The sequence below is a fragment of the Megascapheus bottae genome, chromosome 18 (assembly GCF_031878675.1).
Source record: "Megascapheus bottae isolate mThoBot1 chromosome 18, mThoBot2.hap1, whole genome shotgun sequence".
NCBI lineage: Eukaryota > Metazoa > Chordata > Mammalia > Rodentia > Geomyidae > Megascapheus > Megascapheus bottae.
The window spans coordinates 48145425-48171704 of record NC_143526.1 but is presented as its reverse complement, the minus strand read 5'-3'; the positions used below and the strand labels follow the sequence as shown (position 1 = coordinate 48171704).

The 26280-nt window shown below is 49.2% G+C and overlaps 2 protein-coding genes across 6 annotated transcripts; one reads left to right on the top strand and one right to left on the bottom strand.

Annotated features, from left to right (window-relative positions):
* Window positions 1–512: 512 nt before the first annotated feature.
* On the bottom strand, window positions 513–25058 carry Tpd52l2 (TPD52 like 2). 4 transcript variants are annotated; one of them, XM_090352655.1, is made up of 9 exons: window positions 21566–21649; window positions 17136–17281; window positions 11575–11723; window positions 10766–10825; window positions 5506–5607; window positions 3476–3502; window positions 2338–2379; window positions 1161–1209; window positions 513–791 (listed from the first exon to the last, which is right to left on the bottom strand). In XM_090352655.1, exons 1-9 carry the CDS (start codon window positions 21582–21584, stop codon window positions 696–698), a joined length of 690 nt encoding a protein of 229 aa, XP_090208781.1. In that variant the 5' UTR covers window positions 21585–21649; the 3' UTR covers window positions 513–695. The 4 variants fall into 4 exon arrangements, with proteins under 4 accessions (XP_090208781.1, XP_090208782.1, XP_090208783.1 ...); XM_090352656.1 differs by lacking the exons at window positions 2338–2379; window positions 3476–3502; XM_090352658.1 differs by lacking the exons at window positions 2338–2379; window positions 3476–3502; window positions 21566–21649 and adding an exon at window positions 24866–25058 and having other exon boundaries at window positions 604–791; window positions 17136–17284.
* Window positions 20685–26280, top strand: LOC150050711 (uncharacterized). Of its 2 annotated transcripts, none has more exons than XM_090352659.1 (2): window positions 20685–22045; window positions 23003–26280. In XM_090352659.1, exons 1-2 carry the CDS (start codon window positions 21420–21422, stop codon window positions 23070–23072), a joined length of 696 nt encoding a protein of 231 aa, XP_090208785.1. In that variant the 5' UTR covers window positions 20685–21419; the 3' UTR covers window positions 23073–26280. The 2 variants fall into 2 exon arrangements, with proteins under 2 accessions (XP_090208785.1, XP_090208786.1); XM_090352660.1 differs by having other exon boundaries at window positions 22909–26280.

The following is a 26280-nucleotide window of genomic DNA, read 5'->3' as shown; positions in this document are numbered from 1 at the left end:
ACAGAGTGCTCAGAACCCATTAAAGAACTCTTATTTATATATATAAAAAGATTATAAACAAAGCATAAGGCGATGTAAGGCTTGAATTTCAGTCCAAAGAAACAATACTCCTTTAACAATGAAGCTGAAGTTGTTTTGCCCAATTTTAATTTTTGAAAAGTCTGTTGCATTTAAAAAATAGTGAATCTGTTTCTATCAAAGCCAGGTCATTAGTGTAACAATCAGGCAGCAGCTAACAATGTTTCCTTTCTGGAGTCTCAGAAAATGAACAGTCTTCTCATTCAGCATCTCAAAATAAAACTTTTGACCAGGCAATGAGTCTCACAAGAATATATTCCCTTTCCAGTTAAGGAGGAGGGAAGGCCAGAAAATGTCACTCATTTTATCCATACGACACTTCCTCCTTCAATGTTCTGGTGAGCTAATTTCCAAAGGAAGCATGGGCTTTGGCTCAGAACCCCTCCTCCACCCTGCCCATTTCCTGTGGCCCTAGAAAGGATGGCACAGTGATCTGCTTCATCTATGGACTTTAGTGTAAAGCATGTATGTATAACTCATGCGGAGGCAACAGCCACATCTGCATGTAGGCAAGCACGACTGTCCTCAAAACCAGCTGGTCACCAGACCTGGGTGGTGGCTCCGTTGCGCAGAGTGGCAGATGTGAGGAGGAGGTGTGCTTGCATGTGGTCTGTGGCTTAGAAAGGAGAGTGATCTGGCAGAGGCTGGTCACCACTCCCGGCTGGGGAAGGGAGGTTGTCACTGCCGTTTTCTTTGCCACCTACGACCTTAGACTACAGAAAAGATCAAGAGAAAAAAACCTAAGACAAGTGAACATAAAAGGCAGCACCAGCCCAAGCTGAATTCTCTACGTAGGTTTATAAAAAGTTAACACTGCTCAGCAGTAGAATGGAATAAATTACTACGAGCACAGATTACAGGCTGGCAGAGCCTGGCTACTGACACACAGTGTGATCCTGGTAGACATAGACATTCTGTGTCTGTGTCCTTGTCATGAGACTGCACCCAAGTTCTGCAAGATGTCATGACATAATGAGTTCAAGGAACCTCTGTATGGCTTCTAGCAACTTGAGTCTACAATAAAGAAGTTGATGTGATAGGTCATATCCCATTATGAGAACCAACAGTCCAGGGGCAGTTACCTTTATGGTCCCCACTCGGTCTTCAAATGACTTGAAGGTTGCAGAGTTCCTTTAAAGAAAGAGTGGAGAAGTGTTTGTGTGATAAGCAAATGCAGAGCCACCCTTGTCAATCTGAAGAACTTTATAGCTATGACCATGACTGGATCGTGCCCCTAACAAGGACCTGAGCTCCACTTTAAAAATGTGACACATCAGAAAGGGAGTGGGGGGTCTGGCAGAATCCAGCCAGGACCACTTCAGGGTTCTGCAAGGAAGGCCTGAATGTCACACTGGAGCAGTGCAAATCCCTGACCACATTCCAGGCAGGATGTTCCTTACAACATCCCAAGCAGGGCAGAGCATTTAATACATACATAAGGCCTTAGATTTTGTCCTCAACACTGGGGGAGGAGGGGTGGAGGAGGATGGAAGGAGTGCAGACCTCTTGGCTCTTCTGCACTGGGGTTATGGTCAGATGCAAGGGCTTTCATATATATGAAGATCAAATAATAGGAAAGAGAAGGACAGTTCTATAACTGTGGAGAGGCAAGGAAGCCGACAACTTCCACCCCACCATTCCTTATACAACCAAGTCTCCAACAGAATTCCTGAATTAAGAATGTAGGGCTGGAAGTTTGGCCTCGTGGTAGAATGCTTACTTAGCATGCACAAAGACTCAGGTTTGGTTCCTTGGTACCACATACATAGAAAAAAGCCAGAAGTGGTGCTGGGGCTCAAAAGGTAGAGCTCTTAGCCTTGAAGAAGCCCAAGGACATTGTTCAGGCCTTGAGCCCAAGCCCAGCACTGTCAAAAAAAAAAAAAAAAAAAAAAGTGCTCTGCCAAGTTGCACTGCTCTGAATAGTGATAGATCATGCAGTACACAGATCATGTTTCCATGGGGCTCAGAGACGAGAGGATGCTACTAATGAGAGCTGCTTCTCTTCTCACTGAATCCTCAAGCATCCAGGACCAAGTGTGTAGAATTCAGGAGAGGGCTTTTATGCAGCCTCAGGAAGAGTTTCATTCCCTTTAGCTCTTCCTTGCCAGCCTTTTAGCTAAAAGGAAGCCACCAGGGGAATGATCCTGCACCGAGGAGTCCAATATTAGGGGGAAAAGGGAAGCACACTGTGTAACTGACAGAGCTGCCCTGCCCACACCCAGGCATGACTCTGGAACAACAGAAGCGAGCATACTTTACCTCATGGTTGGCATACTTATCGAGTGGCGGATGGAATAGCTGCTGCTTGGAAGCATGGAGAAGCAGAGAAGGACATCAAGAGTTAGCAGGGGAAGCTAGACCAGCACAAGCTTGCCAGCCTAGGTTACAGATAAACTAACTTCTAAGTAGGGGAAGTGGTAGGACCTTGGAAGGGGATACTGGTTCCTCTACAATGTTCAGAAGGCAAATTTCCCTAGGCTCCTCTCCTGCCTCTACAGGAGCTATCCAAGGCTCCAAGAGGAAGAACATTAAAATAGGAAAGTTGTGAGGAAACCTAAGCCTGGAGCTTCTGGAAACATTTAGTCCACAGAAACTTCAGATACTCTCATAGCAAAATAAGTGATCTCCTGGTGAAAAGAAAAACACTCATAGTAATTCAATTTAAATATTTAGCCTCAGATGCTCTAGATTTGGTAGTTGGTCTCCCCGAATCAACGGAACAGCAATGTTACACAGTGTCAGCACTAAGTAAGGGACCTCTGTCAAGGGTTCTTTAAGGTAATTACGGGGGATAGTAAGGAAAACACAGCTTAGGGACAGGACTGCTAGCCAGGGAGCAAGGAAACAGGACCTGGGAACTGAAAGAATAAAGAGCACTCCAGGAGAGTGCTTCTCTTCAAGAATAAAATAAAGACAGGGAGGCCGGGAGTGTGGCCTAGTGGTAGAGCACTTGCCTAGCAGGCATGAAGACCAGGGTTTGATTCCTCAGTACCACATACATAGAAAAAAGCTGGAAGTGGTGCTGGGGCTCAAGTGGTAGAGTTCTAGTCTTGAGCAAGCTCCAAGGGCAGTGCTCAGGCCCTGAGTTCAAGCCCCATGACTGGCAAAAAAATAAAGACACAGAGACACATTCATTGTACCAGGCCAGGGCAGCCACTCACTGTCCAGCAGCAGGCACCTGAAACATGTCCACCAAGCACTCACAACAGACATATTTGCCAAGGAGGCCAGCAGTGGCAGCCCTAACATGGGCTATGCTGCTTTCAGAGAAACAGCTGCCTGGTGGGTGCTGCCCTGCTGGGAGTTTCACACTGGCTAGACCATGGAGATGGGCACAGATCCCAAGGAATCCCGCCTCAGAGAAAGGCCTTCCACATGTGTCCAGGATCACCCTTACCTAAAGGAATGTGAGAACGGATGAGCCCTGAATGGCGGCAGCAGGAAAAAAGAAGAAAGGTAGCATTAAGCAAAAGAGGCTAGTACTGTACAAGACCACCCCCACCCCCAAAACGAGCCCAGACCTCTCTGCTCAGTGGAAGAATATTTCAACTGCGCCTTTAGTGCTCATACCAACAGAAATGGGAGGACATGTGATTGATCCCGCAAGAGATCACAGGAGAACACAGATTATTTCTGGGCATTGTCACAGGTATGAGAGGCTCCATGTCCACACGGAGGGTAAGAGAATGTGCTACAGCAAAGCTGGTTTGACACTGTCTATGGAGAGGTCTGTTTTCTTTTTTTTTTTCTTTTTTGTCCGTTGTGGGGCTTGAACTCTGGGCCTGGGTGCTGTCCCTGAGATCTTCAGCTCAAGACTACCACCCTATCCCTGGAGCCACAGCGTCACTTTCGGGCTTTCTCATGGTTAATTGGAGATGACTTTAGGGCCCAGGCTGACTTTGAACTGCGATCCTCAGATCTCAGCCTCCTGAGTAGCTAGGATTACAGGCTTGAGCCACGATGCCCAGCTGTGGCCTGTTATCTAAAGCTAAATGGAAACAAAATTATCATGAAGGGACCTAAAACACACTCAAGGATAAGTGTATTTGCTCTAGGCTCTGTGACCTCAGTCAGAGGCCAGCCTGGAAACATTTATGTGCAAGAGTGGCTGCTGGTACAGGGGCAATATTCCTGGCCATCCTTCTACAGTAAAATCAGATTTCCACCTTTAACATGCTTAAAGTCAAAGTACACCACTCCTAACACGGAAAACAGCCCTAAAGAATGCGCTAAAGGGTTGGCTCCTCTTGTATCAGGTTACTGGGCCAGTGGGAGCCCTAGGATAAACCACTTTGACCCAAATCCAGTTCTTGCTCCCCTCCCCCCTTCTATCCCTAGGGCATACCAGAGACCCTATATTCTTGCTGGCAGCTTTCTAAGTCTGGCTGTCATACTAAAGAAGCCCTTAACCCTTAGACACTGTCATTAATCTAGGAGGTTGATGGACTTTGGCCTCACCACTGTGACCATCTGGTGAGATGCTTGGGATCTGCTGTGGCCCAAAGAGGTCAGAGTTCACATAATTAGTACAAACACCAACAAAATTGCCCTGTTGGGGGAGATGTCAGCAAATGAAACCACCCTTTGGGCACTTTATACATAATCAACCATCTGGAGAGAGACAATTCTTCAGAAGCTCATGCTTACTAGGCTGGCCCAATTCATGCCAAGTGAGACCAAGCATCCAGACAAGATGATCCTAAGGGCCTGCTACAGCCCAGAGGGTCAGGGGTAAATCTTAGTGCTCTAGGTAGAGAGTGGAGGCTACATTCCTTAGCAGAGAAGGAACAGGAGAAATGTAGATTTACTAGCATGTCCTTATGCTCCCATAAAAGGCAGGGTATATAAGAATGGTCAATCATATGACTCACATTCCAATCAGCATTCATGGCTTACTCCACCATATTTCCACCTAGATGCGCTAAACTAACCCAGAAGGAAGTGAGAACACTTAATATGAGTGAGCCACCCAGAGTAAAAGGGAATACTCCTCACGGAGACAGGTACTCGTATATCTGCACTCTGGGGTAAAATGGACATGTTCAAGGGGTGGACAACATCTTTTCACAGTGGTTCCAACAAAACCCTGCCTCACCTTTGTCAGTCCCTGAGAGCAAGGCCAGAACAGCAATGGTGTGACCAGTGTACCAGGCTTACCACCACGTGGGATTATGTTGAGGACCAGTCCTAGAGACAGACTGTGCTTTGCATCATTGCCTCCTAACCTTAATTTGGAGGCCACATCACTATCTCTCGACAGAACCCTAATGGAAAAGAGCTCCATCAAGAATACAGAAGTGATCAAAAGCAGGCAGCAAGAAGCAGAGGACCATCTCCTTTCCCAGAAAGTCCACAGGCAGACTGGTCCAAGTCTCCAGGTTAACTATCTGAGCACTGGGGTGGCAGGCAGGCTTCCTGGAGTCTCACCTCATATCTCCAAGCTTTCTGCTGATAGCAGAGCTTACAGTGGACAAGGCAGCAGATGTCTTCTGTCCAGCCTGTGAGAGGGTTTCCTGAGTCTTCTTGTACCTAGGAGGAGACATTCCTGTTGGAACCCCCAAACAGCAAGGGCAGCTACAACCCATGCCGAAGAACACCCGGGGGAGGTGATAAGGAGGAGTCTGGCAGGTGGCAAGCACTAAGTTACCATGGGGGCAGTCTCCTGGCTCCCCCCCCCCCCCCACACACACCTCCCCGGGTCTCTGCTATACCTCTACATCATCTTGAGACTCCATTCACTTTCTGGTCTTCCCACAGCACCTAGGACTGCTTGGGAAATGCAATACCTGCCTGCTACCGAGAAAACACGCCACAGAGGTACTGAGTCTGAATGTACACCAATGCACTAAGAAAATGCCTGAACCAACAAAATCAGCAAGCAAAATTTGCAGCTCCTGGACCAAGCAACATAACTCAAAGTGTCCCTTTCTCTTTTTCACACAAGTTACTCTCCTGAGGAGAAAAAACAAAAGCTCAACTGCTCCATGGAGGATGTCCCAGTGTGAGCAAGCTGGTGCCCATGTGGTACCGCCTCCAGGCTGAGGAGGGCTGGAGGAGTCCCTCACTCTCCGCACTGTCTGCCAACGTCCTTTCAGATGTGCCCTCCAGAGTACAATACTGTGGTTTTAGCACTACTTCCCTCCCCTCCCTGTTCCATGATGCCTTCAACACCAAAAGCAGTTTAAGGATGGAAAAGATTCTCTGAGGCTTACCAAGAAAAGTCAACACTTAAGGATGCTGGCACTTGCAAAAGACCTAGAAGCTGCCACAGTGACAAAACCTATGATCAAGCCCCAAATTTAACACATCTAGGTCACAGAGCCTCACTGAGAGGCTAGAAGAGCTTAGAGCTTAGTAGGCTAAGTGGGACTTGTGAAGTCATCTAGCACAACTTTAAGAGTTTATTCCCCAAAACTAGGTCAAGCTGGAGGGACAGCAGCTGACCAGAAGATGAAGCTCCTCCAATCCCAGCTGGTGTCACCAGGTCACAGCAGGCACCACTAACAGCCTTCCAAGACTTCCTTCCATTCCATCCTCACTCTCTGCAGGAGATCCTGAAAGCATCTGTCAGCCACAGACCAAGTAGACTGACAAAGGCTAGACAAGGGTATGTCTGGCAGCCCACAAAGGATTCTCCTGCTTTTTCCTGGGCTGGCTGGCATTATCTATGCTTGTCACCTGGCACTTCCTGCCAAAGCCAGGGAAGCCAAACTATCTGTAAGCAATAGAACAGCAGTGGAAATAAGGTTTCTTGTATAAAATGCCAGGTTTGAGGTAACTAGGACTGCAACATTTGGGTGCAGACATAAAAATTTAGGGTCTCCAGCCCTTTTTTTTTGAAAAAAGGAGAAATATACAGAAATTTCTGCTATATACAGAAATATGGCAGCTTTGATAAATGATAAATATCGCAAAACCCCAGAACTTGGAAGGCTGAAGCTTTGAGTTTGAGATCAGTCTGGGTGAGTTCTGCTTCAAGGGAAAAGAAAAATAGAAAAGAGGTGGGGGTGGGGGGAAGGACCATCCTAGATTTCTTTCCCTGAGCTCCAGTACTGTAGGACTATTTAGTGCTGGGTGCAGGTGGCTCACACCTGTAATCCTAGCTACTCAGGAGGCTGAGATCTGAGGATCGTGATTCAGAGCCAGCCTAGGCATGAAAGTCTGTGAGACGCTCATCTCCAATTAACCACCAGAAAACTGGAAATGGTGCTGTGGCTCAATGTGGTAGAGTACTGGCTTTGAGTCGAAGAGCTCAGGGACAATGCCCAGGCTCAGAGTTCAAGCCCCATGACTGACTAAAAGAAAAAAAAGGCTTGGGCACTCAGACACATGCACGCACACACACTCTGGACATCATTACAAGACAAGGATGAGGATGCTGAGCTAATAAGGGAACACTGGGCTGTGCCTCCCCAGCCAGCTTTCTTAGAGAGTTATTTAGACCTCTTAAGAGAAGAGTCCTGGGGCTGGGAGTTTGGCCTAGTGGTAGAGTGCTTGCCTAGCATGCACAAAGACCCAGGTTCAATTCCTCGGCACCACATACATAGAAAAAACATGGGAAGTGGTGCTGAGGCTCAAGTGATAGAGCTCTGGCCTTGAGAAAGTCCAAGGAGAGTGTTCAGACCCTGAGCTCAAGCCCAGGACTGGCGAAAAAAGAGAGAGAGAGAAAGAGAGAGAGAGAGAGAGAGAGAGAGAGAGAGAGAGAGAGAGAGAGAGAGAGAGAGAGAGAGAGAGAGAAAGAGAGGGGGGAGGGAGGGGGGAGGAAGGGGGAGGAAGGGGGAGGAAGGGGGAGGAAGGGGGAGGAAGGGGGAGGAAGGGGGAGGAAGGGGGAGAGAGGGGGGGAGAGGGAGAGGGAGAGGGAGAGGGAGAGGGAGAGGGAGAGGGAGAGGGAGAGAGAGAGAGAGAGAGAGAGAGAGAGAGAGAGAGAGAGAGAGAGAGAGTGTCAGAGAGAGTCTTTCCAAGGTTGTCTCATTCCTAATAGGGCCAATCAGAGGTTGTCACCTGTCTGGCCAGCAGAGTACACACCTGGACCATCTTGTCTGCCTGCAAAACTAGAAGCAGGGACTTCTCTAACAAGTAACTCCTCTTACCTGTTGGCTGGCCCTTTTTTTTGGGGGGGGGGAGGGACGGTAGGAGGAAGCTGGGGGCTTTAACTCAAGGCCTGGGTTCTGTCCCTGAATTCTTTTGGTCAAGGCTAACCACCACTTAGGAGCCACAGCTCCACTTCCAGGTTTTGTTTTGTTTATTTTTGGTGGGTCACAGGGCTTGAACTCTGCCTGGGTGCTGTCCCTGAGCTGTTCAGCCCAAGGCTACCACCCTACCCTGGAGCCAAGCCCTACTTCCCATTTTCTAGAGGTTAATTGGAGATAAGAGTCTCAAGTCCTTTTGTGCCCAGGCTGGCTTTGAACCTTGATCCTCAGATCTCAGTCTCCAGAGTAGCAAGGATTACAGGCATGATCCACTTCCAGTTTTTGAATGGTCCCATGGGGACCTTTCTGCCCAGGCTGACTTTGAACCATGTGGGATCCTCAGATCTCAGCCTCTTAAGAGATAGGATTACAGGTGTGAGCCTCAGTTACCAGGCAATGGTTGATACCCTTTAGCTATGCTGCCACCTATAGTCCAAAGAATTCAAAATACACCAACTATCAACTGCAGGCTTTCAGATACATCTAAATAAAAGGAATATAACAAGGTAAGTTTCATGATCCACAGAAGTTAGCTGTTCCTGAGCTGGGCACGGTGGCTCACATCTGTAATCTTAGCTACTCAGGAGGATGAGATCTGAGGATCACGGTTCAAAGCCAGCCCAGGCACTAAAGACTGTGAGACTCTTACCAATAACCACTAGAAAACAGGAAGTGGTGCTGAGGCTCAAAGGGGTAGGGTAGTAGCCTTGAGCTGAAGAGCTCAGGGACAACAACAACAAAAAGAAATTGACTGTTCCCACTTATGGAAGTGACTAGTCACGAAAAGTAATTCCCAGTGGTATCTCAGTTATGTAGATAACACACAGCTTCCTGAAACTCAAGAGAGGCAGGCATTATAGCACCTATAGAAACCCTACTTTCTATTCTTGCCCTCCAAGGGTACTGCTGGCTGAAAGGAATCTATAATCACATAGCTCACGAAAGCCCAAGAATTCACACCTAGCCCTGCAAAAGCTACAGGTGCCAAATCCTTCCTGAAACCTGACCAGAATAGGTTCCACCCAGACAGAGGACACAGCACATTCAGCTCACCCCCCCCCCCCCCACCTCCTCCTGCAAGCTGCACTGTGCTCCTGGGCTCTCAGTGTGGAAAAGTCTCCTGCTCCATAGATACCATTGTGACTAGCTTTACCAATAGCCATGGGTGGGACTCTAGGCATAATACTCAGAAAGGGGCATTCTACCAGCTACATTTACACACTGAGCCTCAAGCTTCCCTGAGGGATCAGAAAATCACCTGAGCAAGTGTTATAGCAACTCTATATATCAGATGGTTTCACTCACTTTCACACACACACACCTACCTCTCAAAATGATCAAGAGTTTGGCTTGTAAGCCTATCGAGAGCCCTAGTTGAGCCACTGCTCAGTGTAACCCTAAAGGCAGTCCCCCACTCTTCCCTATGTCCCTAGAATATCTAAGGCAACAGCTGGCTAAGCTGTCAGAGCTTCTGGGCACCATATGACACTAGACCTAAAGGTCCCATACACAGCAAACTAAGTTGGTCCTCAGGGGCCTTCAAGACAAGTTGAGCAGGATTTCCTTCCGACCAAGTGTACAAGGTCCTGGCCATGCTTTATAATAGCATTCCCTTTAAAACAAATATTCCCCTAGCTAGAAACGGGACAAAATAATCAACACACATAAATGATGTGCTATTATCTAGACTATGGAGGCATTCTGCACAGTAGCTTTGACAAGCACACAGCTATCTACAGATACTATGTGTATTGCTGACATTCTACATAGCCAATGGTAGAGTAGACAGGACTTCAGTATCTCATCAGCATGGCCTGCAAAGTCACACCCAAGCTCCTCTCAGAACAACTGAAGCTGTAAGATCCCAACACCTGGTCTGTTCAAGAAGAAAAGAGACACCCACCCACCCCCCCCCCAAAAAAATCACCAATAAGAGCTAATGCCAGTGGTTAATTTTAGCTACACAGGAGGCTGAGATCTGAGGATTGCTGTTTGAAGTCAACCAGGACAGAATCTAAGAAACTTTTATCTCCAATTAACCAGCTTTTTGCTAGCAGTGGAAGCACAGCTCAAGTGGTAGAAAGCCTTGGGCAAAAAAACTGAGCAAGTGCTTAAGCCCTTGAGCTTAAGCACCAGTCCCAGCACGCGCGCACGCGCGCGCGCGCACACACACACACACACACACACACACAGTCACTGGCTAAGTGAATCTCTTTCAGCTACTGTACCCTGTTTCACATCACCCTAATTTGTACACACACACACACACACACACACAGTCACTGGCTAAGTGAATCTCTTTCAGCTACTGTACCCTGTTTCACATCACCCTAATTTGTACTTAGAGAGACAGGCCGGAGCTGAAAGAAAAAGGAAAAGCCAGTGACCACTCAAAAGGAGGCTGGCACCCAGTGTGTATAGCTCCCCTGCCCCAGGGAGTATTGAGGGGCAGGGAATGAGAGGAGGTAGAAAAGGGTACTAGCAGTGTGAGTACTCACAGGTCAGACTGAGTCACTTTCTCATTCCACTCTCCAAGTTTCTCAGAAGTCTTCACATAGCTAAAAACAGAAAGTCTAAATATTAAAATATCCTGTTCTCCTTCCTTGGTCTATTATAGCAGAGTCATGTGGCCAAAACCAGGGCAAAAGGCTGCACTGCCCAAATTCAGAGCTGAGTCACACATTAAGTTAGAGATCCTGGGCTGTGACCCTATTATGCTAATAAGAATGGTGCCCATGTCAACAAACAGAAGTCTTTTTTTTTTTTGCCATTGGGGCTTGGACTCAGGGTTGAACACTGTCCTTGGGCTTTCCTCAAGGCTAGTGCTCTATCACTGAAGCCACAGCACCACTTCTGGCTTTTTCTGTGTATGTGGTACCGAGGAATCGAACCCAGGGCTTCGTGCATGCTAGGCAAGCACTCTACTACTAGGCCAAACTCCTGGCCCCAGAAGTCACTTTGATTAAAGACCTAATTAGTGCTCTAGCCAATCAGGACCCTGAAACACTTTGTGTCAATTTCTGCTTGGACAACTAATATGTCCATCCACCTTCTTAAACACATATACACTTTACATTTTGAATAAACACAAGTACAGTCCCTAAGTAAAGAACTGAAGACCTCTGGCTATCTGCTGCCAGAGGCTCACTCAGTGCCCAATGCTGTAAGGCATTCCCAAGCACTCACTTGCCCCATTCCAAGACAGAATCAAACCTTTGGGAGTGCTTTTTGTGGGGCTGGTCCTATGCATTAGAGACTTGGGCATCATGGCATAACAGAGGTGACTCACTGTGGGGCTGGTACCTACGCATTAGAGACCTGTACGTCATGCCAGCTTCGGGACAGATTCTGCTTCAGCCCATCTAAGGTGGACAGACCCAGCCTTCTTTTCAGCTCTCCACAGTGCCTTTCCTTGGCTGCCAGGACCTGACGTAGAGTGACAATTTCTTCTTCGACCTATAAAATATGCAGGTGTCGTGACAAGTCATCACTAATCAAGGAAAGTGATGAATATCCTCCTTATACATGCTACAATGAGGTTTCCAGAATTACTTAAGAACTTCCCACTTAAGGAAATAACTTGCAGTTGGGCTCGGGGCTCATGCCTGTAATCCTAGCTACTCAGGAGGCTCAAAGCCAGCCCAGGCACTAAAAAAAGTGAGACTCATCTCCAGTTAATTGCTAGAAAATGGGAAGTGGGGCTGTGGTTCCAGGGCCAGGGCAGGAGTCTTGAGCTGAAGAGCTCAGGGACAGCACCCAAGCCCAGAGTTTAAGCCCCATGACCCACAAAAAAAAAAAAAAAAAGAGGGGCTGCGAGTTTGGCCTAGTGGTAGAGGGCTTGCCTAGCATGCAGGAAGACCAGAGTTCAATTCCTTGGTACCACATACATAGAAAGTGGGGCTGTGGCTCAAGTGGTAGAGCTAGTGCTCTACCATTAGTGCCCTGAGAAAGCCCATGAGTTCAAGCCTGAGGACTGGCCAAAAAAAAAAAAAAAAGAACTTGCGGGCCAGGAGTGTGGCCTAGTGGTAGAGTGCTCGCCTAGCATGAACGAAGACCTCAGGTCAATTCTTTGGTACCACATACACAGAAAAAACCAGAAGTGGTGCTGTAGCTCAAGTGGAAGAATGCTAGCCTTGAGAAAACCCAGGCAGTGTCCAGGCCCTGAGTTCAAATCCCAGGACTGGCAAAATAAATAAATAAATAAATGAAGAAAAAAGAAAAAATAACTTGCTGGGAGATAGAGGCTCATACCAGTAATCCTAGCTACTCAGGAGGCTGATATCTGTGACCCAAAGACACCTAGGTGAAGCAAGTCCATGAGACTCTTATCTCTAATGCCACACCAAAAAGCCTGGAGTGGAGCTGTGGCTCAAGTGGAAGAGCACCAGCCTTAAGCAGAAAAGCTAAGGACAGCACCCAGACCCTGATTTTAAGATGCAAAACTAGGTCACCCCAAATAGAGAAGCATAATTCATCTTAAAAACAGAAAATGGCTGGGTACCTGTGGCTCACTCCTGTAATTCTAGCTACTCAGATGTCTGAGATCTGAGGATCATGGTTCAAAGGCAGCCTGGGCACAAAAGTCAGTGAGACTCCTAATTCCAATTAACCACCAGAAATCCAGAAACAGCCAGGCTCAGGGGTGCACAGTGGCTCACGCCTGTAATCCTAGCTACTCAGGAGGCTGAGATCTGAGGATGAAGGTTCAAAGCCAGCCCGGGCACTAAAGGACCTGAGACTCTTATCTCCAATTAACCTCTAGAAAATGGGAGGTGGGACTTGGCTCAAGGGTAGGGTGGTAGCCTTGAGCTGAAGAGCTCAAGGACAGCGTGCCCAGGCAGAGTTCAAGCCTCATGATCCACCAAAAAAAAATAAAAAAAAAAAAGAAAGAAAACCAGAAGCAGAGCTGTGGTTCAAGTGGTAGAATGCTAGCCTTGAACTGAAAAGCTCGGATAGTGCCCAGGCCCATAGTTCAAGCCCCACAGCCAACAACAACAACAACAACGAAGACTAGTCAGGCACTGGTGGCTCATGCTTATAATCCTAGCTACTCAGTAAGCTGAGATCTGAGGATAGGGGTTCAAAGCCAGCTCATGCACAAAAGCCTATGAGACTTTTACCTCCAATAAGCCACTCAGAAAAAGCCAGAAGTGGCACTATGGCTCAAATGGTACAGTGCTAGCCTTAAGCACAAAGAGGCTCAGTGCCCTGGCTCTGAATTCAAGCCCCAGGACTGGCAAAAAAAAAAAAAAAAATGCTTTCTGTGGACCAGTACCTATACATTAGAGACTTGCACGTCATGCCAATTTCTGGATAGGTTCTGCTTCAGTCATCTAAGGTCAAGAGGCCCAACCTTCTTTTTAGCTCTCCTAAAAACAGCTATTGCAATAGCTGTTTTGCTTATTTGGCACCAGTACCCAAACTTCTAGAAAACTGTTCATTCCAACTTCCCACTCCCAAGCTATGTTGTTCCGCTGGGGCTGCCAATCACCGCACAGACTCCTCCCACCCCAGTATTCTGAAGTCTCTCTCAGGACAATCAAGAGAGGCCTGTCAAAAACTCTCCTAAATCTAAGTATGGGTGTCAAAACAGAAGCTGTTTTTTCCTCTGAGCACCATGTCTGGCTTGGAAACAGGACCTGGAGCTAGTGGCGGCATAGTTCTTGCTGTGCCAAGGGAGAGAGGGAGGGAGATGGAGGCAGAGCTGACAAACAGCTGAACCCAGCCTCAAGAGAGAGAAACGCCTGTGCATGAGTACAGCATGGTCCCTGCTGTGCCTGGGGAGAGCCTCAGTACAGTGAGGAGGCAGAGCCAACAGGCAAAGGAACCTAGCCTTAGGTGACAGAGAAAGACCTGTGCATAAGAACATCTGTTTCAGGCTGGGAGTTTAGCCTAGTGTTGGAGTACTTGCCTAGCATGCATGAAGACTGGGGTTCGATTCCTCAGTACCACATACATAGAAAAGCCAGAAGTGGTGCTATGGGTCACGTGGCAGATGGCTAGCCTTGAGGAAAAAGCCTGAGGACAGTGCTCAAGCCCTGAATTCAGTCCCCAGTACTGGTGAAAAAGGAAAAAAAGAAAAACCAGTCTAAGTGTAGTGTAACCCCACTTCTTGGGAGGCAGAGATCAGAAGGAACACAGTTTAAGGCCAACCCAGTGCCTCCCCCCACCCCTGTATCTGCAGACCCAGATAACTAGGAGCTATAGGTTGGATGAGGTCTGAGACTTGTCCTAGACCAAAAGGCTTGATTATTGAATAACTCAAGTAAAAGGCTGATGGCAAGGATCAAGTGCTAGGGCACCTACCTACAAGTACCAGGTCCTGAGTGCAACCCCAGTACCGACGGAACAAAAAGTGATTGTTTGGGGCTGGGATGCAGCTCAGTGGCAAAAGTACTTGCCCTGCAAGTTCAACATCCTGAATTCAATCCCCAGTGCCCCACACCCCCCTAATAAAAAAGAAAAGAAAAGAAAAAAGACCAAAAAGAGTGATTGTTTGGCATAAGGCAATAAAAAACAAACAAGCAAACCACACAACTTACGGGTTGGAAGTGTGGCTAGGCGGTAGAACATCAGCCAATGAGAAAAGCAACAGGGCTGGAAATCTAGCTTAATGGTAGAGTGCTGCACAAAGCCCTGGGTTCGATTCCTCGGTACCACATACACAGAAAAAACTGGAAGTGGTGCTGTGGCTCCAGTGGTAGAGCACTAGCCTTGAGAAAGTCCAAGGACAGTGCCCAGGTGCTGAGTTTAAGACCTAGTACTGGCAAAAAAAAAAAAAGTGAGAAAAGCATCAGATCAAGATCAAGAGATCTTTGAGTTCTGGTCTTCTACAAAAGTACGACTCCTCAGGGCCTGATTATCACCAAGCTCTACTTCAGGAACTTGAATGGAATAAGAGATGACCACCCATGGCCCAACCAGTGTTACAATCCCTCACCAACAGAAGCACAGACCTGGACATAACACAACTGCTGTGACAACCAACAGGCTCAACAACAATACTCACAAATTTAATATTATTATTTCTTTTTGTCAGTACTAGGGCTTGAACTCATGGGTAGGATGTTGTACCTCTGGCTTCTTTGCCACACCTTTTTTTCTTCTACTTTTTTTTTTTTGCCAGTCCTGGGCTTGAGCTCAGGGCCTGAGCACTGTCCTTGGACTTTCTCAAGGCTAGAGCTCTACCACTTGAGCCTCAGCACCACTTCCGGCTTTTTTCTATGTATGTGGTACCGAGGAATCGAACCCGGGTCTTCATACATGCTAGGCAAGCACTTTAACCACTAGGCCAAACTCCTGGCCCCTTCTACTTTTTTCTTTTTTTTTTTTGCCAGTCCTGGGGCCTGGTCATTGTCCTTGAGCTTTCCTACCATTTGAGCCACAGCACCATTTTTAGACTTTTCTGTGTATGTGGCAATGAGTAACTTGAAACCAATGCTAGGCAAGAACTCTACCACTAGGCAATGCTCCTGACTTGGAGTGGGGAGGGGGTACGGGGGTTGGTCGTGGGGCTTTAACTCTGGGCCTGGGCACTGCCCTGAGCTCTTCAGCTCAAGGCTACTGCTCTACCACTTGAGCCACAGTGCCACTTCCCACTTTCTAGTGGGTAATTGGAGATAATCTCACAGACTTTGGTGCCCAAGCTGACTGGCTCTGAACCTTGATCCTCAGATCACAGCCATCTGAGTAGCTAGGATTATAGGCGTGAGCCACGGAGCCCAGCTAGAGCCACACTTTTACTTCCTGGTGGTTAAATGGAGATAAATCTCACATACTTTGTTCCTCAGACTCAGCCTCCTGAGTAGCTAAGATTACAGGCATGAGCCACCTGTGCCAGTTCAAACTGATTTTTTTTTTTTTTTTGTGGGTCATGGGACTCGAACTCTGGGCCCAGGCACTGTCCCTGAGCTTTTCAGCTCAAGGCTACCACCCTACTCCTAGGCCTGGGCATTTTCCCTGAGCTCTTCAACTCAAGGATACAGCTTTACCCTTTGAGCCACAGCCCCACTTAGCGCTCTTTTTTTTTCTTTTTAAGTGATTAATTGGAGTAAGAATCTTATGTTCTTGCCTGGGCTGGCTTGGAACCGTGATCTTCAGATCTCAACCTCGTGAGTAGCTAGGATTATAGGCGTGAGCCACTGTGCCCAGCTTCAAATGTATGTTTTAAGCCTGGAGTGGTGGCTCACACCTGAGTTCAAGCCCCAGGACTGGCAAAACAAAAAACTGGGCTGGCCTCTACAGACAAAGCAGAGGACTTCAACAAGCAAAATTACACACTTTGCTTGGCGAGATGCTATTGGGGGGTGGTTGGTAAGGAGGGGGGGTTGTTAAACAGTAATTGTAAAAATTGAAGCGAGTTGCTGGTGAAATTCTATCATGAGATGGAATAAAACTTTTAAAAGTTAGTTTGAATAGAAAATTATGATTAGAGGTTAGAGAATGGCCAGGAGTTTGGCCTAGTGGTAGTGTTTGAACCTTGATCCTCAGATCTTAGCCTCCTCAGTAGCTAGGATTACAGGCATGGATCACCAGTGTGAACAGCAATTTGTGAGGTTTTAAATATAACTGTCCAGGTGTTAATCCTAGCAGAAAGCATGCCTAAAGAGGCATCTATGTAAGGACATTCTCCTCATAGAGCACTTATAAAGGTACCAGGCCAAGGCAGGAGGATGAGACCAGGCTTTGCCTCCACTGCCAGATGGCTGAGTCCAATCTCTGGAGCTAGGAGTATACAAAGAGATGGGTGGGAACACAGAATAGATAGACAGTCACTTAAGCAATTCCTCCAGAGGAGCAGTGTTCTGCTCCTCTAAAACTCAAGGCCTTAACTCATAGTCACCAAGATACACAACAGAGCTGCTGCACCTTGACAAGCTCAGCCCGGAGCTCCTCCTCCTCTGCTTCAGTCAGACCCTCCACAGCAGGAGTCCGAGCAGCCACACCTGGGTCAACAGGGACGTCAGTCATGAAGTCAGACAGCATACCTTTGTTAGGAGAATTCAAATTGATGTCTGTCAGAAACAAAACGAGGTCAGAATGTGTCAAATAAGTTATTACTCCACTGAAAGAAAGCGAAGGATTGGAAAGGCAGTGGAAAGAAACAATAAAGACCAATGACACCTGCTTTGTGAGGGCCTATGAAGACAGTTTGGGCAATGGACACAAACACAACACTGTCTTTCCCAGTGAGGGTACCATCTTTTCTTGCAAGAAACCATTGCAACATAATTAAAAATAAAAGTAGCCAGAAGTGGGCAGGGAGTTTGGCCTAGTGGTAGAGTGCTTGCCTAGCATGCACAAAGACCTGGGTTCGATTCCTTGGTACCACTTACATAGAAAAAAGCCAAAGTGGTGTTGTGGTTCAAGTGGTAGAGTGCTAGCCTTGAGGAAAACCCAAAGACAATGCTCAGGCCCTGAGCTCAAGCCCCAGGACAAAAAAAAAAAAAAAAAAAAAAAGCAGCTAGTTGAGTGAAGAAACAACATGGCTAGAAACACAATGAGAATTCCATTCAAGTGGTCGGCCAGTGGCATGCTAAAATTATATACAAAGAATATGTGTTTGTCATCTAGACTGCAAAAATTTAGGGGAAAAATCCACCACCAACATTTCAAGCCAGGCGCTAATGGCTCACACCTGTAATCCTAGCTACTCAGGAGGCTGAGATCTGAGGATCGTGGTTCAAAGCCAGCCAGGGCAGAAAAGTCCATGAGACTCCAATAAACTACTCAGAAAAAATCAGAAACAGTGCTGCGGTTCAAGTGGCAAAAAGAGGCTCAGGGACAGTGCCCAGGTGCTAAATTCAAGCCCCAGAACTGGCAAAGAAAAAAAAAGCCTACACCTTTAATCCATCCCAATTCTCATGGTAGAATTAGGAGACACCAGCATGTGCCAAGGTAAGCACACTTTCATACACCTTGGCCACACCAGATGAGGTTCAAATTCTTGCAGTTGCCTAGAAGATACTGGCACATATTTTCCCTACCTCCCTCTAAGCCCAAGCACATGAAAACTGCTTAGTTCTTTCATATGTTCAGCACTGAAAACATCTTTCCTCTTAACTCACACTTCCTATGAGATTTTTCCCCCCACTGCTAGGGATTGAATCTACAGGTTCATACATACTAGTCCATACTTTACCACCAGAACACTGCCTTTAATAAACAAGTTTTCAATGACTTTTAGTACATTCAAGAATAACTTGAGAGTGACAGAGCAGGTTGAGTCTGATGACAGTATATTGTACGCATATATGACTATGCCAAAATAACCCCCTCTTGTAGAAATTATTGAGGCTAAAATGTGGAAAAATGGGACCAGGAGTTTGGCCTAGTGGTAGAGTGTTTGCCTAGCATGCATAAAGACCCAGGTTTGATTCCTCCATACCACATATATAGAAAAAGCTGGAAGTTGTGCCATGGCTTAAGTGGTAGGGCGCTAACCTTGAGAAGCCCCAAAGACAGAGAGCTCAGGGCCTGAATTTAAGCCTCAGGATTGGCCAAAAAAAAAAAAAAAAAAAAAAAAAGTGGAAAAATGGGACTAGGAATGTGGCTTAGTGGTAGAGTGCTTGCCTACCATGCAGCCCTAGATTCGATTCCTTAGTACCACATAAATAGAAAAGGCCAGAAATGACACTGTAGCTCAAGTAGTAGAGTGCTAGCCTTGAGCAAAAGCAGCTCAGGTACAGTGCCCAGGCCCTGAGTTCAAGCCCCAGGACTGGCCCAAAAAAAGAAAAGAAGCCTGGAGCCAGTGGCTCACATCCTTACTACTCAGGAAACTGAGATCTAAGGATCACAGTTGGAAGCCAATCCAAGCAGAAAAGTCTGTGAGATTCTCATCTCCAAAGAAGCTGAAAGAAGAGCTTGTCTTAAGTGGTAGTCATAGCCTTGCGTAAAAATGTTCAAGGACAGTACTCTAGCCCTGAGTTCAAGCCCCAGGACCAGTACCAGGGGGGGAAAAAAAGTGAAGGTCACTAAAACAGTTTCTGCCTGTGAAGCTAAAACTGGATCCCATGGAAATTATTCCCAGATACAAACTAGGCAGTTATCAAACATGTACTAAGCAACTTATTATAGTCATTTTGGAGGGTAACAACCTCACTGCAGCCTCACAGGTAGAAGGCATTCAAATTGCAGGCTCAAATCCTAGGCCGAGGCTAGGATTTGAATGCAATACTTACCAAAGGCACTGCAGAAAATAATTAAGAACCTGGTGCCACAGGTAAAACTAGTGATCCAGAGCCCTCACCCCAGGGTCTCAGCTCTAAGACAGTATACTCAAGGCAGGCGTGATGAGACTGAGGCTCAGTGGGCCTTTAATTCCAGGGAGGATTGTCTTTTGAGATCAGTCTAGGCAAAAAACAAATAAATACTAGGAACATTCCATCTCAACCAAAATCTGGACATAGTGGTAAAGGTCCTATAAAGTAAACTACAAGATAGGATATGGGTGGTAGGATTGGTCTGAAGCCAGACCCCACATGAAAAACAAACAAAGCAAAAAAGGGCTGGAGGTATGGCTCAAGTGGCAGAGCACTTGCAGAAAGAAGGAAAGAGAAAGAAAGGAGAGGGGAGGGACAAAAGAAAGAGGGAGAAAAGAACAGAGAGAAAAAAGGGAGGGAAGGAGGGAGGAAAAGAGAAAAAGAGAAAGAAAAACAGAGAAAAAAAAAGGAAGCAATCAAGTTGGTGCCTCAGGAGGCTGAGGGTCTTTTTTTTTTAATGCTTTATTAATTTTTAATATTTTTATTTTTTTGCCAGTCCTGGGCTTGGCTCAGGGCCTGAGCACTGTCCTTGGGCTTTCTCAAGGCTGGAGCTCTACCACTTGAGCCTCAGCATCACTTCCAGCTTTTTTCTATGTATGTGGTACTGAGGAATCGAACCCGGGTCTTCGTGCATGCTAGGCAAGCACTTTAACCACTAGGCCAAACTCCCGGCCCGAGGCTGAGGGTCTTAGTTCCATAAGCCAGTCCAAGCAGATAAGTTCGAAAAACTCATCTCCAATTATCCAACAAAAAGCCATAAGTAAAGGTGTGGCTCAAGTGGTACAGGAGCAAACTTGATTGAAAAAGCTGAGCAAGAGCTGGAGGCCTATATCCAGCAGCAAAATGGAAATAATACAAGGATAAATCCTCTCAATGGGTTACTCAAATTACAAAAAGTCATTTGAGAAACAGTCTAGTGTCTGGCACTAGTTTAGCGATCAGTGTTTTCTGTTTTGTTTCGTTGTTATTGTTTTGATGTGGTGCTGAGAGTTGAACACAGGGCCTCAGACATCAGCTAAGCAAGTACTCTACCACTGAGCTCCAGCCCCATCATCTGAAAGATCAGAATCTAGTGATTGTGATGCTTAACTGAGTCAGAGATGCAAGTAAAATAATAAAAAAACTACTGAACTTATCAGAGCTAGACTTCCGATGCTGAACTATTTGTAGACACACATCCAAGTAGAAAACTATCCGGTGCCTGTGGCTCACGCCTAAAATCCTAGCTACTCGGGAGGCTGACATCTGAGGACTGCGGTTTGAAGCCAGTCCTGGCAAGAAACTCTACGAGACTCGGGTCACCAACTAATCAGAAAAAATTTCAGAAGTGGAGCTATGGCTTAAGTGACAGAGCTCTGGCCTCAAGCGAAAAAAAAAAAAAAGCTGAGGAACAGTAACAAGCCCGGAGTCAAAGCTCCAAGAGACATAATGGTCACACACGACAAACAGAGCGCAATCAAAGCTTGGGACTTGTAGTGCACACAGTATAAAGGCTCCTGAACCTGTAACTGTGACCGTGCAGGAACAAAGCCGGCATCCGCTCTCCAGAACCTCGGAATGGAAGACTCTGTACTACTCAAGACCGCAGTAAACCCTGGGCCTGTTCCGTTGCGCACAGGGGCCATCTCTTACTGGCCTGCAGTGCGTGTGTCGTGTGTCGTTCTGGAAACCGGCCTAGAGTGCTGAGTGCGCCCGACCCACCTCGCCTTCGCCCCATGAGGAAAGCCCTAGGTAGACTGGGCTGGGAGCAGCGTTGCCACCCAAGGGGCAGTGGGCTGAACGCGAGGAACAGCTTCACGCCTCGGCCCACGGCCAGCGCCAGCTGGGGTCCCCGCGGGGGCCCTGCACACGGACCAGGCAGGCGGGGCCTGGGAACAAGGGACCGGCGCCCATGGAACACACCTCGGAGCGCCCTGAAAGGCCACAGAGGCCCGAGAGGCGCACCGCGAGGCCCGAGGCCCATCGAAGCCGAGACCCCGGGAGGCCACGTACGGGCCGGCCTGGGGCCAACCGCGCGGTGCCGGGCCTGGCAGGTACCTTGGCCTGCGGAGTCCATGGTCCGGCGGCGGCCGAGCGGCAGCTGGGAGTCCGAGCCGGGGTTGCGGGCGCCAAGGAAGCAAAGCAGGCAGCGCCGGGCGTCGCCGGCCGAGTCCACACAAGCCAGCGGAAGCGCCGGGCCCCGCGGCGCCGCGTAATCAACGCTGCGCCAACCCACTTCCGCTCCGGAGGGCGCCTGGCCTTCATCCCGCCCTCGCGAGCGCCGTCCAATGGGAGCGTCTGCTGGCCAGCTCTGTTTGTGCGCTCCAACCTGATAGGCCGCAGCCGCGGCGAGGCCGGAAGCCGAGGGGCGGGGCGGCCTCCCCGGCGGACTCCACCAGCGAGGCACGGAGGTAGAGCGGCCCGCGCAGCCGGCGCCGGCGGTGGGCGGCGGGGCGTCCGCGCTGGTCGGGGAGAGCCCTCCACCGCCCGACCCTGGATGTGGAGGTCAGCCTCACCGCGGCTCCCGGAAGAACCTCCGTAAGTTCTTTTCTCGTAACAGCTTTCCCCCTCTTTCCTCTGAGGACTTGGAGCGCAGCGGTGGCGCCGCGGCCCTCCGGCCGGCCCCGAGGCTGCGGGCCCCGCGCCTGCTCGACCGCGTGGACCCCCGCGTGCCGCTCACACCCGCGTAAGCTGCGGGAGCCCGCGCGGGTTCCCAGGCCCTGCGCTGTGCGCGGGCACCCGTGTGTTCTCCTTTCCCAACGACCGATGAACCAGCTTGTTCTCGAGGAGACGGAAAAAGGCTTGTTTGAAGTCACGCAGCTACCCGAGCGGCTGCCAAGATGCCGCGGGGCTTCAGAAGGCGCTGGTTGCTCCCGTCTCTAATGCTTGCCACGCAGAGGGCAGAGGGCTGAGGATCCCAGTTCGAAACCAGCCCGAGCCCTTGAGAGGCTTTTTTTTTTTTTTTTTTTTTTTTTTTTTGGTCTGTCGGTCGTGGGGCTTGAATTCTGGGCCTGGGCATTGTCCCTGAGCTCTTCAGCTCAAGGCTACCGCCCTACCCCTTAAGCCACAGAGCCACTTCCGGTTTTCTGTTCGTGCCCAGTCTGGCTTTAAACTGCTATCCTCAAATCTCAGCCTCCTGAGTAGCTAGGATTACAGGCGTGAGCCACGGGCTCGGCTTCCGAATTGATCGCCTACACTGCATTTCACTCTTTCAGCCAGGCCCCTGCAGATACAGACCCCAGGCATGGATACCTATCACTCTCTGCCTCTCCCTTTACTTAGCTCCCAACTCCACAGGGTGTCATACACAGCATATCTGTATTCTGCTCTGGGTTCCCCAATAATATGTCTTCTCTGCTTGCCTCCCTGCACAACCCAGTCTGGCTCTCCTGTCCACATAGCTGGAGGTGACAGGGACAGCCAATGGTCCCTGCTTCATGGAGTAGCTGTCTCCCAGATAATGGTGAGCAGAAAGTGCCTCATCCTGTGTTGCAGCCCTGAAGAAGATCCAGGCCTGGCCCAAGGGGAGACATCAGTAACAACTGGTTCATGCGAGTATCTTTAGGACCCATGCCACCCTGCGCAATTACTCTGAGTCTGTTACTCTGTGTTGGAAAGAGAGCCCTGCACATCATCTGGAAATATCCAGCTGCTGAGTCACACACTGTAGCCCTACAGTGCCACTGTCCTCTTTTCATAGCTAGAGACAGTTGTGCACACAACACTCAACTGACAGACTATTCCTAGGAGCCGTACTGGTCTGACCCCAGGGAAGGAAATTCCCATGTGGCCCCAGTTTTCGTGGGAGCCTTTTGTTTGGATTAGACATCTTATCACACAGCATTACCATAAATTAGGTCAGGTATATCTTTGCATTCCCTTTGGGACTGTGCACAGGCATCCAGATGTGTTTGTGGGAGGGAGAGAAGGGGAGGTGGAGGAGAAGGGTAGAACAGACAGAAGGTCTCAGCACAGTCCAGATATACTGCTTGGTTTCCCTAGACAGTCAGTATCCTACAGGGACAGCGTTTGTGGTTGGGTGTAGAGAGGAAACAGACTCAAAGCCTGGAACATGTGCTAGTGCTGGAACATCTTAGCTACAAGAGGACAGCCCCCAGGGCAGCTGGAAGTCCTCTGGCTCTAGTGGGCTGCAGTGAGTTGCCTCCACATTCTTGAGGTGCTTGCGGGCCAGGAACAGGGCCAGCTGCCTGCGTCGCCGACGACTCAGGCCCCGGCCCACAAGCCAGGGGAAGGTGGGCCCATGGGGTCCCCAAGTCTCCACATCCTCCGGCTCCTCCTGGCAGCGTTCACGGTAAGAGCGTAGCATCGCCAGGCACCACTCATCGTCTACCCTGTAGCGGGCATAGAAGGCAGCCTCCTGTGCCAGGCTGCTGGCACGTAGCCAGCGGGTCACAATGGTACGGCCCTCTCGGGCCATCACTGATGGGTATCGGTGCTGCAGCAGTTGTAGCAGCAGCTCATTGCCCCGGTTGCCCTCCACGTCACCTTCCATGTCACCAGATGGTAGGGTGGGCAGGTGGTCTGAGGTGCTGACCACATCGTCCTGTGTACGCCGGAGCAGCAGCACAGGTCCTGGGTAGCAGCACAGCTGCTCGGCCACGTTGAGGTTAAAGTGCTCCCGCACCGTGCGCACCACTAGCCCCTTCCAGCTATGGGGCATGACTTTCAAAGCAAGTGGTACAAGGTCATCAAAAGTGGCATCCAGCACCAGTGCACCTAGCTCTGGGTAAGTCATGGTGGCCCATGTGGCCGTGAAGCCTCCAATAGACCACCCATAGACCACCACGCGGGCCGGGGGGAAGTGGAGGCGGTGCAGCGCGTACTTGACCACCACATCCATGGCATTGGCGTCATGCTGAGGGAAAGGCGCACCTGTGCTGCCCCCGAAGCCCGGGTGGTTCCAGCCTAGGACTGAATATCCAGCCTCAAGTGGTGCAGAGAGACAGCCCATCTCATAGAAGCCAGCATTGCCTTCGCAGCAGATGACCAGGCGCAGCCCTCGGCCGTGGCTGCCGGGGTGCTGCCTGCGGTCCATAAACATGGTGTCAATCTCATTGCCGTCACAGGCCACCAGCTTGGCTCGCCGGCCTCGGTAGCGCTCCACTAGGCGCTCTTGGCCCTGCTGTAGCAGTGGCAGCAGCGCCCGTGTCATCAGGAACATGGACCCAGGGTATACCAGCCAACGGCCTAGGGAGTGAGCCAGTGCATAGCTGGCGAGCTGGCTGGGCAGCTCTCGGATCTGCTGCAGGAGGCACTGCACCTGACTACGAGCCCCACGGGGTGGTCGCCCAGGTGTGTCCCCGCCCAGCGCTGCGTCATGCAACAGCCACACTCCGGCGGCAGCTGCTGCACACGTTAGTGCGCGGTGACTGCTGCCACCAGCACCAGCTTCTCGCACATCATCCCAGCGAAAGTCCACTGGCCAGCTGCGGAAGTTGTAGGTGTAGTTGGCTGTCAGGTAGATCTTGAACACATGTACCAGCGCCTTCACAAAGCAGATGACACACATGGGCGCCAAAGCTTCTCATTTGTCCACACTAGCCTTGAGGCCCAGTGGAGGGACTGGAGTAGCTGTAGGAGTCCCAAATCCAGGCCAGGCCCAGTGGGCAGCTGCTGGGGTCAGTGCAGTGCAGGGTGGTCTCCTGGTGTGCCTCCTCCAGGTAGGCCTTAATTCCCTTTATGACCTGGGCCTTCCAGTACAGAGAGGAGGCTGCATCTGCCCCTGGCTCCCCAGGGCTTTGTGAGTCATTGTTGCTAGGGCAAGGATGATGTTAGGGTGGTGGGCTCACAAAGGGTTCTGGGGTGTGGTAGACCTCAGTTTCTGTCCCTCCCTCTGGGAGGGATACATGCCTTTGAAGCCAGGGGGCGCCACACTCCCCAGGCCCTGCTTCACTTGGAGTGGCTTCCAGGTCCTCCCGTCTTTTCCTGAAGTTGGACAACTAGAAGCCAAAAATGACCTTTTCTTGAAAGAAGAGGGAGTCTGGCTCAGAAGAAAGCCAGAAGTCTGAGCAGCGCTGGTGACCTACACCTGTACTAGCTACTCAGGATGCTGAGATCTGAGGGTCAATCTTCAAAGCCAGCCCAGGCACACACAGTCTGTGAGGCTTACCTTCAGTTAACTACCAAAAAACCGGAAGTGAGGCTGTAGCTCCAAGTGGTAGAGCCCTAGCCTTGAACTGAAGAGCTCAGAGACGGTGCCCAGACTCAGGGTTCAAGCCCCACAACCGACCAAAAAAAGAAAAACAAAAAAGCTGCTGAGCAGGGTTGGAATTTGTTCAGAGCCTCCATACTTGCCATATTTCCAGCAAGCTGGAAACCCCCTTTCATGCCTTCCATAGATCCTCTTTCATCACCATCAGCAAAGATCTGCAGGTGAGTCCTGCCCGGCTACGGTTCCTCTTTTTCGGCAGTACCTTCCTCTTTTGTAGAGGGATCTGGCCAGTTCCTCTTTTCTCCTGCACTGTAAAGGGTCAGCCTACCTGAGGTCAAGGAGGCAGTGAAGGGCACTGCTCAGGAGGACTTATTTACCAGCTGCCAAAACCTGAAAATAGTCGTTAGGCCATCTCCTAAGCCTAAGGGCCATGCCAACCTTTCTGAGAAGGCCCCAGGCTTTTAGTGAAGCGTGTTTCCAGGCCCTACTCTCCTCCCTCTCCCCAGCCTCCCTTACTCTCAGAACTGGGTTGTTACTGTGTTAAGGCTTGGAAAATTGTACTCACCTGGAGCTTCAGATAAAGATTTTTCTTTTTAAGTGT

What these genes read in the sequence shown, in the direction of transcription:
- LOC150050711 (XM_090352659.1), top strand. Translation starts at nt 21,420, where the DNA reads ATGGAACACACCTCGGAGCGCCCTGAAAGGCCACAGAGGCCCGAGAGG. An exon ending in CGGCTCCCGGAAGAACCTCC is followed by an intron (nt 22,046 to 23,002) that starts GTAAGTTCTTTT and finishes CCTGTGTTGCAG; the next exon opens with CCCTGAAGAAGATCCAGGCC.
- Tpd52l2 (XM_090352658.1), bottom strand. Translation starts at nt 25,037, where the DNA reads ATGTGTGTCATCTGCTTTGTGAAGGCGCTGGTACATGTGTTCAAGATC. An exon ending in AAAGTGACTCAGTCTGACCT is followed by an intron (nt 5,608 to 10,765) that starts GTGAGTACTCAC and finishes GTCTCCTCCTAG; the next exon opens with GTACAAGAAGACTCAGGAAA. An exon ending in AGAAAGCTTGGAGATATGAG is followed by an intron (nt 1,210 to 5,505) that starts GTGAGACTCCAG and finishes CTTTCTTTAAAG; the next exon opens with GAACTCTGCAACCTTCAAGT.